General features: G+C 38.9%; 1 protein-coding gene across 1 annotated transcript; it reads left to right on the top strand.

Annotated features, from left to right (window-relative positions):
* Window positions 1-3988: 3988 nt before the first annotated feature.
* Window positions 3989-5271, top strand: LOC147628578 (ATP synthase subunit delta, chloroplastic-like). The gene has a single exon (XM_086813779.1). The coding sequence runs from the start codon at window positions 4056-4058 to the stop codon at window positions 4860-4862; it is 807 nt and encodes a 268-aa protein (XP_086669905.1). The 5' UTR covers window positions 3989-4055; the 3' UTR covers window positions 4863-5271.
* The last annotated feature ends 14139 nt before the right edge of the window (window positions 5272-19410 follow it).

Genomic DNA, 19410 nt, shown 5'->3' with positions numbered 1-19410 from the left:
TCATGCCATATCTCTATGTGCCTGAACATTTTGATGTTCATTTTGTGAAAGGTTCTTGAAGGACCATAGCATTGGGAGTTGCTCTGTTACCCGGATCTAAGTGGATTCTAGTATACAATTCTCTATGCTCCTTCTCGTCTTCAACCCTTCTAAATATTTTGATTTTATTTACATTAAAGTACTCCATTAAATTAGCAGTAGTTTGTTTTTGAATGCAAGTCCTTATTCGTAAACAATTACGGCGAGATACGCGTGTTACATCAAAAATTTGAAGTCAACAACCTTGGTTCAAACTTAGATATATACAACTCCAAACCATCTTCAACCTCCAAAATTCGAAGTTGACAAACTTGGTTCAAACTTAGGTATATACAACTTCTAACCATCTTCAACCTCCTTCAAAAAACAAAAAATCAAATACTAATTTGCTTTTTACAAACATTCTTAACTTGAAACAAACAACATAATGTTACCTTATTATATTTATTCTACTTCAAGTGCCATTATCCTCACGAATGATCTTGGATGTATATATCACACATGTGACCCTACTCTCAGTGATAGACTCTGCAGCACAGTACCAAACATGATGTAATTATCAGAGAAATTTATAACAGATAAGTATGTCTAACATATACAACCCATCTCCTTATACTACTAATAACGTGAAAACTCTTTCTATCTCCAAAGAGAGAGAGAGAGAGAGAGAGAGAGAGAGAGAGAGAGAGAGAGAGAGAGAGAAACATAGACATGTAAAACATGTTGAGAGATAGAAAAAGAAGAGCGAGAGAATAAAATAGAAAGAGAGATATAAAGACTTTGAGAAAATAGGGAATTCATAAATATGACCATGGAGAGCCAAATCTAGAAAGTTACAATACAATTTATCCCTTGACCAAAAACATCATTACTCTCACAAAATCTCTAGGCAACTACCCTGGTTTCCAACATACGGCTCATCTTTTTCATAATAGCATTGAGTCAATTAACGGATACCTTTAGACTCAATACCTCCAAGCCTAATGTACATACTTGCTCTTTAGAGAATCAGCTTGTTCTTTACATTCCCTATTATATCCACCTAGACATTCTTCAATTTCAACATGTAAATTTTCCATGAAAGAAATCATGTCTAGTTGGTTAGCCTCCATGCGACCACTACTATCAAGAACGTGATGAAGATGATGTGTCAACTCATCTCATAGTGTATCTCCCCTTTGGCTGCCACTTCCACAGATCTCATCCCAAAGGGAATCTAAGTACTCCTTGCAAACAAGCAACCTAATTTTTCTCAGTGCACTCGCATATATGACCGCAATAGTTTGTAGACATTTAGAGCTTGGCTGTCCAAATGGAGACCTTGAGCAAGGCGTTTTGCAGCTCAAACATCCATTAACTCATGTGGGGTAGACAAATCTACTTCAAAAATAGAAGCTCCATTCGCAAAGCCACTATGGCATTTGAGCTGTTGTTGTCATTCTGGATCTCCATTTGTTGAAATCCAAAATGAATATCTCAAGGCTCTCCAAACATCTTTTTATATCTTTGTCAACATATAACATAATCCTAATAACCCAACTATATACCAACTATATAACATAATCCTAATAACCCAACTATATACCAACACTATATACATGTAGATACCTTATTTATGCAAAAAGTGAGCAGAACACAAAGCTTTCCGCAGATACGGGTGAGCTTTTGGAGGACCCCACTACATACATGCGCATAGTGGGTAGTTTGATCTATATGACCATTACGAGGCCAGACTTGAGCTATGTTGTTGGACTTGTGAGTCAGTTTATGCAGGCCCCTAGGAAGCCACACTTGGATGTGGCTAGACGGATCCTCAGGTACATAAAGTCCACAGTTGATTATGGACTTTTCTATATGAGGCTGGTATAGAGATACAGTTGCATGGGTACACAAATACTGATTGGGCTGGTAGTATTGCAGACATGAGATCTACCAGTGGTTTTATGTTCTCATTTGGGAGTGTTGCTTTGAGTTGGAGCAGTAAGAAGCAGCCAACAGTTGCCTTGTTGAGTACAGAGGTAGAGAGAGTATAGGGGTGCTGCTATGTCAGCTTGTGAGGTAGCTTGGTTTCAAAAGCTACTTGGTGACATGGGAGAGCCCGTGGATTGGGCAGTTGTCATATATTGTGACAACATGAGTAGCATACAGTTGGCCAGTAACCCAATATATCATGCTAGAACAAAGCACATTGAGGTGCATTATCACTTTGTGAGGGAGAAGGTTCTATAGCAGGAGATGTAGATCTGGTATATGTCAACATAGAGGATCAGGTGGCTGACATCTTCACGAAGGCATTGGGCACAAAGAGGCTCTACAAGTTTAGGAGCTTACTTGGAGTGCAATGTGTGGAGTTGAGCTCAAGGGGGAGTATTGAGATATCGAGCTCAACTAGTGCTATGGCGGACATTGATGACCCGCTTGGGAGATAGCTTCCACATCTACACCACTGGCATGGTTGGTGAGATTATGGGTGATATGCGGCCAGTGGGATGACAGGCTATGTGATAGCCATTTTGGATTACTAGAGACTGGCATAGTTATAACGCCAGCTCATTTTAGTCGGGTTCACATTATGGACCGACCCTTGTATGTTGTAGTAGTTGAGTACTAACGCATATAGTGTATACTCTTATCTTTATGTTATGTTGGTTGAGTAGAGAAGAAGAAGAAAGAAGAAAATTTAGCTATCCATCTCTCTCTTGTGTCTTGCTCTCTCTTGTGTGTGTGTGTTTGCTGACTAGGGTTTGAAGCTCTCCCTCTCTTTAAACTACAGCTAGCAGGTTTTGAACCTAGTACCTCTTATTAACTGTATAAAAAAACCTTCGAGCCTTATGTGAGTCAACTTATGAAACGTTGAGTGTAATTCAAATGTATTCTAAATTTTTTTGAGGAAAAAATGCATGAAAAATTGAAAGCTTTTTGGAATTCTTAACCTTAGAGTATGAATTGAGCTAATTCTGCATCTTCCTTTGCAAGCTGTTGTCTGACTTCTTTCTGCATCTTCTTCGTACTCAACTCGAGCTTCATTGATTTCTTCATTTTTTGACTTTCTCTGGTTTGCCAAATTTTCATTATGTTTACCCATGCGACGAGATCGAATTTTCTGCATGACTATTAGGCCCGACATACAATATTGTCCGCTTTTAATATCATCCTCATCTGCATAGAAATAGTAATTCTCATATCAGGGCATTTAGGTGAGATTGCATTATGAAACACTGAGTAATTGTGCATATAAAAAAATTTACTCTTGTTCAGATTTTTAAAAAAAATTGAAAGCTTTTTTATGAAAGAAGATCAAACTTTGATATTACCATCAATGGCCAAGATCAAATTGTGTTTACAATGAAAACTTTGATTTCTGTTTTTTTAAAGAACGAAGCTAGAAATTATATTAAAGTATAAAAGTAAACAGTATTACAAAGACCCATAAAGCTGTTTACAATGAGAAGCTTAACTCAGAGCTTAGAGAGCAGCCTGCATCTCTATGAGGTCCACTATGTATCTAGACAGTTCCTCATCTCGGGCGACTGTAGCAATGATTTCTTTTCTTTTTTTTTTGAACCAATTCTGCTTCGGTTCAGCTTCGGTTTCCTTAATCGTCCACATCATCCATCTTGTCTACCAGCAGCTCATCGAGTTCTTCAATCTCGGCCATCAGCATCACAGTAGTTTCCTGAAGAACACTTCGAATCTACAACACCAACAAGCAGCTTCTCAGTCCCTGCACCATATCCACCTGTTTATTTTGAAAAACCATAGCATTTCTATTTTTCCAAATACTCCAAAGATACGCTGATCTTATCACATTCCAAATTTTGGTTGAGCATTCCAATGTTATTAGGAAAACTTTGAAGTAGATTCTCAGTCCGTGCACCATATCAACCTGTTTATTTTGAAAAACCATAGCATTTCTATTTTTCCAAATACTCCAAAGATACGCTGATATGATCACATTCCAAATTTTGGTTGAGCATTCCAATGTTATTAGGAAAACTTTGATTTGCTACCGGGCTATGGAGGCGTTGCAGCCCCAATTGGGTTTCCAAAGCTCGGTATCTTCGGTACCTCTTCGCCCATGTCACTTATCTAGCCGCCCGTCCTTCAGAGCGCTTTCCTGCACGCCTTCCTCAAGCCTTAACCCTCTTCGGAGCATTTACAGAGGCTCAAATCAAGTGGCCCTGACGGTGCCCACCATAGCCCATGGCCGTGCGAGCAGCAGCAGTAAAGCCCAAAGAACCCTCATTGTGATGCGGAATAATGCAGCTGGCCGCTATGCCGCAGCATTGGCGGAAATTGGGCGGTCGCTGAAGGTCCTGGAGGCCATCAATGCAGACGTAGAGAAGCTGGGCAGCTTCCTGCAGGACAAACAGCTCCATGACTTCCTCACCAACCCCACTGTCAAAGAGGAAGACAAGAAAAGCGTCCTCAAAAGCCTGTCTGATGAAGCCGGCTTTGTGCCGTACACTCTTAACCTCCTCAACCTGATTGTGGACAGGAGGAGAACAACCATCCTCAAGGACATTGCCAAGGAGTTTGAGGAGCTTTACAATGAGATCACCGACACCGAGGTCGCCATTGTCACATCCGCTGTCAAGATCAACACTGCCCAGCTTGCACAGATTGCCAAAAAGGTCCAGAGCATGTCTGGTGCCAAGAATGTCAGGATGAAGAATGTTGTGGATGCCTCCGTCGTCGCAGGGTTCATCGTCAGGTATGGTAAGGATGGGTCACGCCTCATCGACATGAGTGTAAAGGGTCAGCTCAACCGCATTGCACAACAAATCGATTTGGTGGAACGGGTTGGGATTGTTGGTGTTTGAAATTCTCGTACTCGTGCATGGGGTTATGAAAATGATGATAGTAGTCATGCTGCATGCCAAAGACTGCTCATTTTGGTCTGAAGGTCATATGACCTTTGTTGGGAGCTTTTTACTGTTTATGCAGAGATTGCTTTATTCTACTTATGGTGTCCTTTAACACCTTCCTAGGGCAGCATTCTTGTAGTGCAAGATCTGCTGTTGATTGACAAACTCTTTGATATTTTGAAGTGTGGCTTTTGAAATGTGGGCAGATTTGCTACATACACCCCTAGAAGCAACCGGTTATTGGCCTTATAACTCGATGATAATTACATCTCACTACTCTATAGTTATGAAAATTTACATGTATCTGGGAACTCTTAAGGGATTTGTAACGGTTCTTTGAAATAATATGTATGTATGGTTTGGATGCTTCCATTTGCAAAAATTCTTTAATTATGATTTTTTATTCAATCATTTTTGGAGAATCACATTTTGTAAGCTGGAGTTCTTTTACTTCTTTTCATTCTTCGGTAACCATCTTGGTCTTTATTTTGTTTACGACGCCTGATTCGAAGGCTTTCCTTGTGGACAACCTCACATCTGCTTAGATGTTGGTGGTAAATACATCATCTAGTTAAATGGCTTTTTTGAATGGGGACCTCAGTTGTTTGATATGGTGGTAAATACAACATGCTTGAATGCACACATGCATGAATGATGGCTGCTGTAAGGGGTTAGCTCAATGTGTCTCTAAAAGAGACGTACAGCATAACGTCTCTTATGGGTTTTCATGGAATTTACTAGGAATCAGGAAGTTTTGGGCAACTCTTAGATGGCATTCTAATCAATGGGAGTAGTCTCACTATATACCTCAATGTTGATGTTTCCTACTGACACAGTTTGAGGAGAGTCAATATGCATGTATGATGTAGCCACAGTTGTTATGTGGCTTCTTCTATCCTCATTTTCATAATAGATGTCATCAAGCTCACACAAGCTATTTCTTAGATACATCTACCTTTATCTAATGCATGCTACATGAATGTGAGGAAGGGGTTGTGCTCCATTGCAGTTAGGTAGTACACGCTTGTGACCGAGACAATGTCAAATTGATTCAGACAACTGTTCACTTTCAAATGTGAGGGGGCAAAGTTGAAGTTCCAAGTGCCTATTGCGAATCCGGCTTTATTTTGCTGCCCGTGCTTTTTCCATGCTTGGGCACTGCATGGCATCATCGTCAGCATGAAGTTGAGTAGCATGGATCTGTGTGTACCCTGGATGATTGTTTTTTTTTTTTTTTTGCAATTTGAGGTGGTAAAATAGTGCTGTTGGTGGGTGGTGCAAGAATCATATTAAGAATCCATGCCATCAACAAAGTTAAGTAAAATTTGTTGACATGTACATGCTCTGTGTGGAAGTTCACTAGTAATTTACTAATATGTTGTTCCTCCCAAATCTTTTTATTGAGACCTGTCGCTGCTAGTGAGGATGACTTCATGTAACACTAAATTGAAGTCCCATTGCACACTGCCCAAGCCTATGGTATAATGTGTAGTTGCAGGTCTATTGCCAGAACTTAGTGCACATATAGAAGGCCATTCTGTCTTTCCTAAGGGGCTCAAGTCCTAGTGATACATTGACTTTGAGTTTGACAAATATAGCCATGGATGAGCTTAGGTGGCTGGCTAAGCTAGACACCATAAAAGTAGGACATCTCCTACTCAAGAATCCCAAGGACCAAGTGTGAAAAGGAATGTAGTTTATAGCCTCATCTGATAGCACAAAGCAATTCACAATTGTGATCTCTCATGTTAGCATGTGCAGTATGTAACTAACTGTACAGATTTGGCATGAAAACAGCTTCTAAGGTAAGCTTATTAACTACACATTTGATTGCCGTAAATTTATGGGCAAATTTTATTCTGCATTGCAAAATATGAAAGAGAGTGTGGTTCATACACTAATGGAAATGCAGGTGGAAAACGTTACAGCATTAAAATTAACAAGTACTTTAATACGGTTAAGGATTAAATTAGGCAATGGTACACCTTAGCATCCACATAGAGCAAATAGGGCCTCTACCAACATCCACCGGATCTCGTAACACTCAGTATTTTACCATTGTGGATCGTTTCAGTAAGTTCTGAACTTCGAGCATACACAGCATCTTGTCCTATACCAATATTGGATTCTTGCTTCAATTTACAACTCCTCTAGCACTACCATTTCTGCTTGTCCTGATCTTCACAAATGTAACAGCATCTTTACTTGACCTCAAATAGCCCTCATCCTTGATGGGCAGTGTTTTTTAAAGCTGCTAAGCTGGATATAAGTACATGTGTGTGTATAGAGGTGATAGTGATTCCTAAAAAGAAGAAAAACTGAGTCCATACAAAAGAATGCTTAGATTTGCACCTATTAGGGCAAATCTTTGCAATTCTGCTCAAAATTGAAGGCATGCGTTGGCCTTGTAAGTGAATCAACATACCAGTCTGATCATTGTTGTTCGTCAAGATCCATAGAAAGTAGAAAGGCAAGCAGCACAAGGCGCAACATAGTTGTGATGGTGGCTATGACCCATGGTCTGCACAAAGTGTTGTCACACCGATGCGCCAATCAGTGTGGTGCAATAGCCGTAATCAGAGTGGAAAAGTGCAGCATCAAAGCAGCTCTCCATACTTGAGGGTGAAGCTCTTCAGATTGGCTTGACCTTGGCGATTGGTAAGTTCCTTACTCTAACAAGGATTAACATATCCGATGTTGTTGGGTAGGGAGTGCCTAATCGCTTCCCGTTGTTGTCGAGCTTCTCATTTCGATTCCAATGGAGCCTACCATTGCTCGGTGTTCAGTAGTGTGTATGAGAGTAGTGTGGATGGATTTTATTGAGGTTAGGCCTCTTAAGAGAGGCAAATTGATGCATACCGATCTAGAGAGCTTTTCATTTAACTCAAGTTTTTCCTTAGATCTAGTTATTGGAGAGATTGACCTAGTAGAAGGTATGTTGCATAATTGGGATCATGTTTATACATACATAGATGCAGTGGACCATGCCATCGATTGTTCGAGTGACACTACATGATGGGACCAGGGTATTGGTTCACGTTTGATCCTGCATGATCTCACCCTCGACGAGTTGTGTTCATTTGGTCTTCACGGGTGTCGACATGATCTTGTGTTCTTTGGAGCCAGGACATTTCTCTTTGGGTGCATTCCATGCCACTTGATATGTATGGTGAATGATTATGTGGTTAGACATTCAGATGCACCTGCAACATATCATAGTCTTGGTCTACATGATGGTTCTTTTGTGCCAAGTCCGTTTGACATTCTGGCCAAGAGTTTCGAGCGTATTTCGTGGATCTCTTCAGCGCCGGATTCACACTTTAATTGTTGCGAGGATGGGCTTGATAGCTTTCCCTCGTATATTTGAGCTTTCATTCCAACCTAGGAGCTACTTCTACATTGACTTTGGAGGACATCTAGTTTTGTGTTGGGTTTCGTAGTCTGCTGCCGCCCTTTGTGTGTGTGTATGTGTTCCTCCTAAATAAGCCTCGTATAGCCCTACTTGAGTAAGTGTGTATACATGGGAACACCTTCTTAAGCCTTTAGCTAAGTAGTGATGTTAGCACCTTTTAGGTAGATATTATCTCATGTGATTTAGGCCTTTAATTTAGCCAAAGATAAGGCTCAACCAAGTATATAAAAAGGCCCTTATGCTTTCATTTCATATCAATCAAAGAAGTACTCATGCCAATCATTCTTGCGCTTTTACTCTCACTCACTTTGAGTCGCTATCAAGCTTTGCACAATCTCCTACTCCTATGCACCATGTGAAATCCAAGGCTTAAACATGGTATCAGAGCTTGGGGATCCTCCTCTACCCACCAAGGCTGCACATACACATTCTTCTCTGCATGCTTGCATCACCTTCCTGGCTGCTCTACAACACATTGGCGCTGATTAGCACTTGCATGGTCTAGGCCTACACCACCCGACTGTGCCACCCACTAAGCCAACTTCACGCCTTCACACCTTGACAGTCGCGCACCTTGCCATCCGACTGTTGTCTATGACTTGCAACATTTGTGCCATCTCCCAACTGTACATATCTATGCCGTCTTAGATCTGCAATCGTATTGCTCGATGTCGGCGCTGCATAACTACTACGTCATCTATGCTCTACACTACTGCCATGTCAGCTCGCCTACTGTTGCAGCACACACTTTTGCTCGTTACTATTTGCGTGTTTGGCTACCTACTTTCGTCCCCTGCAGATCTGCGGAGTCAGCTTTCTGAATCAGCTGTGTTGGAGTCAGTTGTCTGAATCAGCTGTTGGAGTCGCTGTCTAAATCAGTCGTCATACTTTTTCTCATTACTATTTACTTGTTTGGCTACCTGCTTTTATCCACTCCAGATCTGCGGAGTCAACTTTCTGGATCAGCTATCGGAGTCAATTTTTCTGAATCAGCTGTCTGAATCAGATGTCAGAGTTAGCTATCCGGGTTTAATTTCTTAGTCGGGCTTACTTTCTTGGCTAGGTTTACTTTTTTAGTCAGGTTTACTTTTTCTAAATCACCTGTCGGAATTAGATATCGGAGTCGGAATCAGCTATCGGAATCAGCTGTCAAAATCAATTGCCGAAATCAGTTATCGGAGTTAGCTGTTGGAATTCGTTGTGGAAATCAGCTTGTAAGCTGCAGCTATCTTTTCATCACCTGCAGAGCAACAATTCATTCTATACATTAAGCACTCATGGATTCTTCCAAAGGGAAAAGCTTCTTTCTCACAGCAAAAGTTCTCTAGAACAAATTTTCTCACAGCAAAAGTTCTCTAGAACAAATTTTCTACTTGGTAGACAAGCATAAGACTTCTTCTCATGCGAGATGGGGCTAGGGGGATTGTCAAAGGAAATGAAGAAAAACCTGAAGACACATCATCGTCACTTGTGGGTGGTGGTAAAGTTCTAGAATGAGTGTAATGATAAGGCACTTGCTTATATTGTCCTTGGTATTGCAAATAATCTTATCCATCATCTTGATTTGGATAAAACAACAAAAGAGGCATGGGATAAGCTTGAGAATCTATTTGATACCAAAATTAATAATTTTGAAGTTTTTCTCAAGCAAAAATATTACAATATGGAAATGAAAGGGCATCAAACTCTTCAAGAATATCTTAGCAACATCGGCTCTCTCCTACAACAACTTGGTGCATTAAATGCACATCTTGACGAGGAAGACAAGAAAGTTGTGCTGTTCTCTAGCCTACAAGATATCAAGAAGTACAAAGAAATGCTTTCTTCACTTCGCGTGTTCCATGAAATGCCATACAAAAGTACGGTAGCTATCCTCGTCGACGAAGACATGAGACTTCAGGAAGAAGAAGTGGTTGTTCTTGATTTAGAGAAATCTTTCCTCTCTAAAACCACTTTTCCAAAGAGCAAGGGAAAAGGCAAGGCCATAAAATGCACATTTTGTAGATGTAAAATGGAGGACTTGGCATACTTTATCTTTAGATATAGAATCGTAAGACTAGGATGATCATATCACATGTATAGTCGTGGGCCCAAATCATGGTGAATATGAAGGCTACCCACATAACACCTCGCTGACTCCGAAGGGAGGTTTGTTGGGTTTCGTAGTCCACCTTGCATCCACCCTTTATGTGTGTGTATGTGTTCCTCCTAAATAACCCTCGTATAGACCTACTCTTATGAGTAAGTGTGTATACATGGGAACACCTTCTTAAGCCTTTAGCTAAGCACTGATGTCAGCACCTTTTAGGTAGATATTATCTCTTGTGATTTAGGCCTTTAATTTAGCCAAAGATAAGGCTCAACCAAGCCTATAAAAAGGCTTGCCCTTGTACTTTCATTTCATATCATACTTATGCCGACATTCTTGCGCTTTTACTCCCACACTCACTTTGAGTTGCTATCACGCTTTGCACAGTCTCGTACTCCTGTACATTGCTAGTGCTGCATTCGTTAACAAAGCCCATCTTCTTCTTCATGGAAAGTTCACCTTGCTAGTGTTGTATTCTGTGTACATCAGCAAAGTATCTCATCTTTCCATCATGCATTGCTAATGACACATTCCCAATGTTAGTAATAATAGGATGAGCCGTGTCATTTATCTCTACATAACCTATTTTTTTTAAATTTTTTACGTTTATAAACCACACCATGATAGGTCATGTGGTTAGAGGCTCCCAAATCCACATATCATTGATCATCACCATTTGTGAATACATATGCAATGACTAAATTCAACATGTGTTGCATAACAAATGACTGCTCACATCTATCTTTAGCTTTGCTTGCTTGAAGATGCATGATTGTTTTGCTGCAACCTATCACTTTTTATGTCACTTTGCTTCTTACGATATTCTGCTACAAAGTGACCTGTTACAAAGTGACCTGTTTTGCCACAATAAAAGCAATCCTTTGAACCTGATGTTGATCGCTGTCTTTGTCAATTGCCTCGGCCTCTATGGCTCCCCTTGCCTTGAGACTAGCCTCTTCCACCTGTGTGTGTTTGTTGCGCTGCTGTTGTGAATCATTAGATTGCTACTGTCCATAATTCTAATTTCCAAAACGTCCACCACCTTGGCCTCCACCGCAACCTCTACCTCTACCTGAATTTGAGAAGAAGGTTTGTTCTGAAGTGTACTTGCTTTGGGAGGAAGAGTCTTCACCCAAAGACTTCTCTTCTCTATGATTAACATAGACAATAAATCTTGAAAGTTGGGAACATTATCTCTTATAGTAATAGAGGTCTTGAATGGCTTATATTCTTTGTCCAACAAGCTCATTCACATAGACACTCACTAAGTCATCATCTTCCACTGAGCCATCATCTTCTTCTCCACTGTATTTTAGCTGCAACTTCCTTGCCTTTATGTTTGTATGGAATACCTTCATCAGGTTTTGCTATGCAACTGTTGGCATCCTGTATATGCCAACACTCCAACATATACACTATCATAGGGCATCTTATATATGCCCTATCATAGTGTATGTTACATTGATTGAAAGCCAATATATGACTTTCCTTGCACCCTGGTTCCAATCTTTGAACACCTTTATCTTTGCTGGAGTTATGTTCTCTTCAGGTAATTTTGGAGACTCCTCATTGTCTCTTTTTCGGCATAGTCCCAAAATCCTTTTTTTATAGGAAATTGAAATTCTAAACTTTCATGCATGGAAATTTTCCTTGTCAATCTTCTCACTGACAATTTAGTTGATGTTGTCAGGTATCTTTGCATATAATAACCAAAAATCTATAAACAAACAATTTCTATATGCAACTTACAACACAACAATATGTGATGTAGCTCCCGTAGCGGTACTCCTACACAATTTTTATGTCATAGCACATGACCATTGTACATGTACATACATCCATAATCAGCAATACATGTGTAATCATTGTCTGGACACCCAAAATGCACTGCTACACTGCAATAACTAGTGTTCGGACAGAAATAATTGCAAACTGAAAATTCCTAGAAATGGCCGAAAACACCTTGCAGTGGCCAAACAGAGGCCAAAATATGACCGAAGTGAAAATCTGGTCATAAAATTAGAGTACGAAGTATTGCATACTATATAAGCAACTACATGTTGAGAAATGTGGTGCCAAAGAGCACAAGGAAGAGGTTGGGAGTGAGTAAGGTACAAGGTCATCTAGCAAGTTGCCACATCATCAAAGGTAATTTATCCCACATGAGCTCTCAACTTAGTAGCCACCTCATATAAAAGGGGGCCTTCAACAAGAAATGTAAACACAATAAACTCATCTCAAGCAATATCAAGTAAGTCCATTTGGTTGCATTTCTTGTCCATCTCTTTTTAGTTATTCTTTACTCTTGTTCATGTTTTAATCATGTTTAGCATTTGCTTTAATCCACCTTAGCTTAAGCCTAGCCTTGTTCCATGTTTTAATCATGTTTAGCATTTGCTTTAATCCACCTTAGCTTAAGCCTAGCCTTGGTCCATGTTTCTCAACATGCCAGGTTGGCTAGACTTGGCAAGGTGAATAGATTAAACTTGCATTGGTCTAGGTTGATAGTTTACATTCGATCTCTCTTCTACACTTGCTAAGTGGTCTCAAAAAGAAGGACTGCTAACACAAGAAAGGAGATGGATGGTCATGAAAACATGAGAGGTTTTGCACTTGCATTTTAAGCATTAGGGTAATCAAGAGGAGAAAGAGAGAGACAAGTAAAGAATCTTTGTGGCTCACATAAAAAATTGTAAGTTTGAAAACCTTATGGTGAGAAATATATATATATATATATATATATATATATATATATATATATATATATATATATATTCTTCTAAAGGTTGTTCCTATGAAGAAAAGCGAATGCTTGTGGGTGAACTTTTTTGAGAATTTAATTATATTTATTCAATAAAAATTATAGTTAGAGATGAGAGTATATGAATATCTCTAAACAATTAGAAAAATATAAAGAAAATAAATTTATGATAAAAATACCATCTTTATGATAGAGATTCCAAAAAAGTAGGTTGGTTTTTGCATAAGGTTGAATTTAGCAAAATGGCTCACGCGAAGTTGTAGAACAGGCCTATTCCCATAATTTTAAGAACCAACGTGACTATATTCTGAACAAAAACCAGAGAGATACAATGGCTACAAGTTGCAGGCCTGTACTTGTATACAAGGAGTCAAGATAGGATGAGACAGGCAAACGTCTACAGGGAGTATTAATTCTCTTATTGTTTTCCTTATATGGTTTAATTATTTCATGAGAGAGAGAGAGAGAGAGAGAGAGAGAGAGAGAGAGAGAGAGAGAGAGAGAGAGAGAGAGAGATTAAACATGGTTTGTAAGAATTGTAGGTTCCTTGGATGAAGCTCTCTTTTCTTTCTATGTTATCTTTTATCCTTTGATGAGAAGATGTATGATTGTATCAAATTACTTCATACCTTAATAAATCATTGAAATACTCATATGTGAGACCGCGGGTCTTACATATGGGGGGTAGATTGGACCCAATGCTTTTGTCTTGTGTTCATAAATATTTTTTCGTTTGTTTAAGTTTTTCATTTAATTCTTCTTCTAAGGTTGATGTATTAACTTGTAGTTAATACATCAACTTGTTTAAGTTTTCCATTTAATTCTTCTTCTAAGGTTGATGTATTAACTTGTAGTTAACTTATTTAACAGAATTTGTAAAATTTGTTGAAATCTTATACTTGGAGAAAAGGTCCTGTAAACAGTGGTATCAGAGCTACATGCCAAGTACAAGATCTTTTCACATGCTTAGGAAAAGAAAATGAAAGATGTGGGTTATGGACTAACCTATTAATAATTAGACTATAGTGCTTTTGCTATTTTGCAGAACATCATTGCAACCGAATCTATGTAAGGAATTAATCTTTTCATCATCATCTCCTTTGACATTAAGGTAAGCACATATATTTAGACTTGTTGATTTGAGCCATTTCAAACCTAAGGATTGCTTTCCTCAAATTTAAGAGATTCTTGCTATAAATATCTTATAAAGGTATTTATACAAACCTCAATGAAATTATGGCTTACATTTTGTACAAGTTTATTTTGTTCGGTTTAACTTGATCTATCTTTCTTTTATGTCTTGAATTTTGTTATTTTTCATTCATAAGAGTGAGTTATTATTAAATAGTTAAATTCAAGTTTTCATTTTATTAATCAAGATTGTTAGAATTGTTGCTAGTCATTCATATTTGTATTTGTATTTAAACTTTCAATGTATTGAAAAGTCATTTCTATCTATTGTTTATTTATAATCTCACATCCTCTCAAATAACTTTTCAACACTCACTCAAGGTTAGTATCTATTATCTTGTATCCATAATCAATTTATCTTTCATTGTTATATGATTATATTGCTTATTCATAGAAACCATAACGATTCACATCTCTTAGAGTGTTAAGTTGTTTTGTGACAAATAATCTCAATCACACCACAACAATGGAGAACAGTTATACTCTATTTATCAATTCTTAAATGGAAACCTGAACAGTTTTGTCCCACCTAGCCCAACCTCACCCAATCTTACTTTCAAACACGGGCCAATTGATATGATGCAACTGAGGACAGTTGCTATCCCGGGCAAGAGGGATGTCATGGTTTGTCCATCCATCTTTATGTGGTTAATTGGGGGCACCTTATTACCACTATGTTTGTAGCGTGACACTTAGGTGATTCCAAATATTCCATGTGTAGGACATATGAAATTAGGGATAGCTAGAACTAAGTATTGGATTTATTACTTATGTGCTGTCGTGGACTTTTAGCATGTGTTGCTAACTTGTAGTGTGTTTGAATGGACAACCTTGTGCAGGTTGGTGAGATTGATGGGTTTGTGCTCGTAAGCTGAAAATGGCTGGGATGTGATGGTATTGATATGGTGTGAGTAATTACCGAGAAGGGTTTTCTCAGCCACACTCGATGACATTTGTTTTCTCGGGAGAGGGGCACTGATCTGATGTGTTTGATCATCCTCTGGGGTCATTAGGGATGCCCATGGCTTAGAGAAAATTGGACTTGAGTACGGGTTAGTACTCATGATTGCTGTCGGTGTTAGTAGTTGTGAGCTGCTAACATTGTGTGATGGTGGACAACTAGTATAGTTGGAGAGAGTGTGAAAATGTGTTGCTCATTAGCCAAGGTGAATATGGCATGAATATAAGACAATGGATCGAGATGGTTGATATCTTAACAACAATATTGGGCTTTTGTTATGTGACGGGTATGCTTCTTATCAACTGTTATTATTTTTTTGAAGAAAAAAAGAAATATATTAAACAATATGCATACTTTGTTATTGATGGTTTTGGTAGGACTTGCCAAACACATTTTATTGGTAATGTATGATCTAATGTACCATGTGTACAACCCTGCTGGTTTGTTGGACTTTTCTTTTGTGAAATTTCTAGGCCAGGTTTTGCAAGCTACGCAACTGAGAACAATTGCTTTCTTAATCGGGAGGACTGTTATGTGAGTGAACTTTCTTGAGAATTTAATTATATTTATTCAATAAAAATTATAGTTAGAGATGAGAGTATATGAATATCTCTAAACAATTAGAAAAATATAAAGAAAATAAATTTGTGATAAAAATAGCATCTTTATGATAGGAGATCCCAAAAGGTCAGTTTTTGCATACGGTTGAATTTAGCAAAATGGCCCACGTTAAGTTGTAGAACAGGCCTATTCCCGTAATTTTAAGTACCAACTCGACTATATTCTGACGAAAAACCAGAGAGATACAGTGGTGGCTGCAAGTTGCAGGCCCGTACTTGTATACAGGGAGTCAAGACAGGCTAAGACATGCAAACGTCTACAGGGAGTATTAATTCTCTAATTGTTTTCCTTATATGATTTAATTATTTCATGAGTGAGAGAGAGAAAGAGAGATTAAACGTGGTTTGTAAGAATTGTAGGTTCCTTGGATGAAGCTCTTTTCTTTCTATGTTCTCTTTTCTCCTCTGATGAAGATGTATGATTTTATCAAATTACTTCATACCTTAATAAATCATTGAAATAATCATATATGAGACCGTGGATCTTACATATGGGGGGGCAGATTGGACCCAATGCTTTTGTCTTGTGTTCATAAATATTTTTTCATTTAAGTTATCCATTTAATTCTTCTTCTAAGGTTAATGTATTAACTTGTAGTTAACTTATTTAAAGCAATTTGTAAAATTTGTTGAAATCTTGTACTTGGAGAAAAGGTCATGTAATAAATGGCTTGGACAACTCATGTTTCAATGATTTTAGCATGGTGGTCATTATCATTCACAATTATGCTCCAAGCCAGGGTTACATGGAAGAGAAGAAGGAAGAGGATAGCATGCTTTGGTGCTCATACACTTAATTTGTAATCACACATTTTCTTGCATTAAAATAAGTGTGATCCGCATGAATATTGCATGTCCCAGTGACATATTTCCATGTTTTGCATTGGAATTAGACACTGGCCATACAGGCTAAGACCGTCCTGTAAAAATATTTCATTTGTGTTCACATTTTTTGGGGTCCTAGACACTACCATAGAGACTCAAGAAGATCATGGTAAGACCACCCGTTGCATGACATAATGTCTCATCAGTGTGTAAGAAAAAGAACCAAAGGCACAATGAAGAGGGAAATATCAAAATAAAAAAGAAGAAAAAGTGAAAGAGATGCAGAAAAGAACGAAGCAACAATGAAGCTACCAATCACTACCCAACTCTTAAACAAAAATTTGTTATAAAAAATCCTACTTCCTACAAAAAGTGCTTGTAACCAGCCTCTGGGACCGATGACATACCCAAGCTAGAAATTCATCCCTCACCTAAGAGCCAAAGTAGCATTAAGGGGGGGAAGTGCCAAAGTAGCACATGGGCCAAAGTTGCTCATAGCACATAGGGGAATGTAGAAAGGAAAAATTCAAACAACATTATGTAACCAACATCCAACCACCTTGAGTAGCCCAAAGATTTAGCACCAAGGGAGAGTGTTGAGAAATGTGGTGCCAAAGAGCACAAGGAAGAGATTGGGGGTGAGTAAGGTACAAGGTATTCTAGCAAGTCGCCACATCATCAAAGCTAATTTATCCCACATGAGCTCTCAAGAAACTTAGTAGCCACCTCATATAAAAGGGGCACCTTCAAGCAATGTAAACACAATAAACTCATCTCAAGCAATGTAAACACAATAAACTCATCTCAAGCAATATCAAGTAAGTCCATTTGGTTGCATTTCTTGTCCATCTCTTTTTAGTTATTCTTTACTCTTGTTCATGTTTAGCATTTGCTTTAATCCACCTTAGCCTAAGCCTAGCCTTGGTCCATGTTTCTCAACACTACATGCTTATTTGCGAAGACATCTCCTCAATCAAGATGTGTAGCTCCCAAAGCTACCCAGGGGGTGTCATACCAAAACAAGAAGGGAAAGAGATGATGATGCTCTTGGCCTCCTTTTGCTTGCTCGCTCAACTCCTTAGCCTAAGCCAAGCTCTGATACCATAAAGAGATTGGGGGAGGAGAGAGAGCTTGAGCTCTTACAAGCACACACACTCTCTCACAACAATGGATAACACAGACACAAAGATGGAAAGCTAAAATCGACTTCTCCTTATTGCTCTCAAAAGAAGTCTACAAAAGATAAGTGAAAACCAACACATGTATTAGAGTACTATGTACAAGTGGTCCATAATGTGAACACGCTAAGTAGGTGAGCTGGCAAGATAAGTATTCCATAATTTGCTTAGACTAGATAGGTATAGTCCAACTGTACAATCACAAGCGAAGATCCGTCATGTCAGACAAACACGCTAGTGGTGTAAATGTGGAATAGTCACCCTAGTACGTTTATGAGTATCAGTTCGTATTGAGCTTGGCATCTCAACGAATGGCACATTAACCACACTTAATTGCGCAAAATTAGAAGAACAAGCCTTAATCACAAATAAGAAAAAAGCATTAATCAAATCCATGGGAAGGGGCCTTAATTGGATTTTCCATTAGCTACGCTAATAAAGAGTTAACAACTCAAAAATTCAAAAAACAAGAGCTTCATTAACCACCACTAATCCATTGTGGAGTGTTGTGGTGTTGTTATTTGAAGTTGTTTGCATACCATTCACAAGATCAGTCACACCCAAAAGGATCACTCACGGTCTCTAATGGCACATTAACCACACACTTAATTATACAAAATCAAAGGAATAAGCCTTAATCATAAATAAGGGAAAAAGGCTTAATCAAACCCCATGGGGAGGAGCCTTATTTGGCATTCATCAGCACTCAAAGTTTGGAAGCATGGGCTTGGATAGTGTTAGGAGCCCAAACAACCAAAATCCAAAACCACTCTAGAAAATCTACCACAAAATGCCCATGAATGCCTCCCAATCTCCGCCACGAAAGTGCCATCGTCCACCACTGCAATCTGTTACTATAGCCACCACCTAGAGCTATCCGTTTTGTCGAGGAACACACCCACGTGCGGCCATCTCCTAGAGATGCCATCCGATGTCACTATTAGCCATTGCTTGTCACCCGAATTCACCCCATCATGGCGTGGCTGCCCCCACGACATTGCCATTAGCTCTAAGTGCTCACATGGTAGCTATCCACCTCACCTTGAATGCTGGTACTTGTAGCATGACCCGTCTCGACAGGCAAGAGTATTCTTGTTGTGTGCATAAAAACACAAACTCGTCCTTGGGGGAGAGTAGAGATAAGCCTTATATTTGAAGCCCATTTTAGGCCTCATGGTCCTTAACTTGGCAACTAGTCGCCCGACGATTGTTTTAATGCTTTGCTCAAGTGTGTTAACATTGTCACTACTATATTGGGTTGGAATGCTAGATGTATATTTATGCCAAGTTTGGTGCTTTGTTCAAAGAAAAGTAAGTTCTTTTAGGAGCTCCTACATGGATATATATGGCAAGCATGGTGTATTCATATATAGAATTATCTCTCCTTGGAACCCTATACTCCTCGCCTCCATCTATCCAAAAAATATATTTAAGATGGATATATATGGCAAGCATGGTGTATTCAT

The sequence above is a fragment of the Cibotium barometz genome, chromosome 19, assembly GCF_041138505.1.
Source record: "Cibotium barometz isolate CiBa-2024 chromosome 19, ASM4113850v1, whole genome shotgun sequence".
In the NCBI taxonomy this organism is placed as follows: domain Eukaryota; kingdom Viridiplantae; phylum Streptophyta; class Polypodiopsida; order Cyatheales; family Cibotiaceae; genus Cibotium; species Cibotium barometz.
Note: the sequence above shows the minus strand (reverse complement) of the source record. Positions and strands in the feature narration are given on the sequence as shown.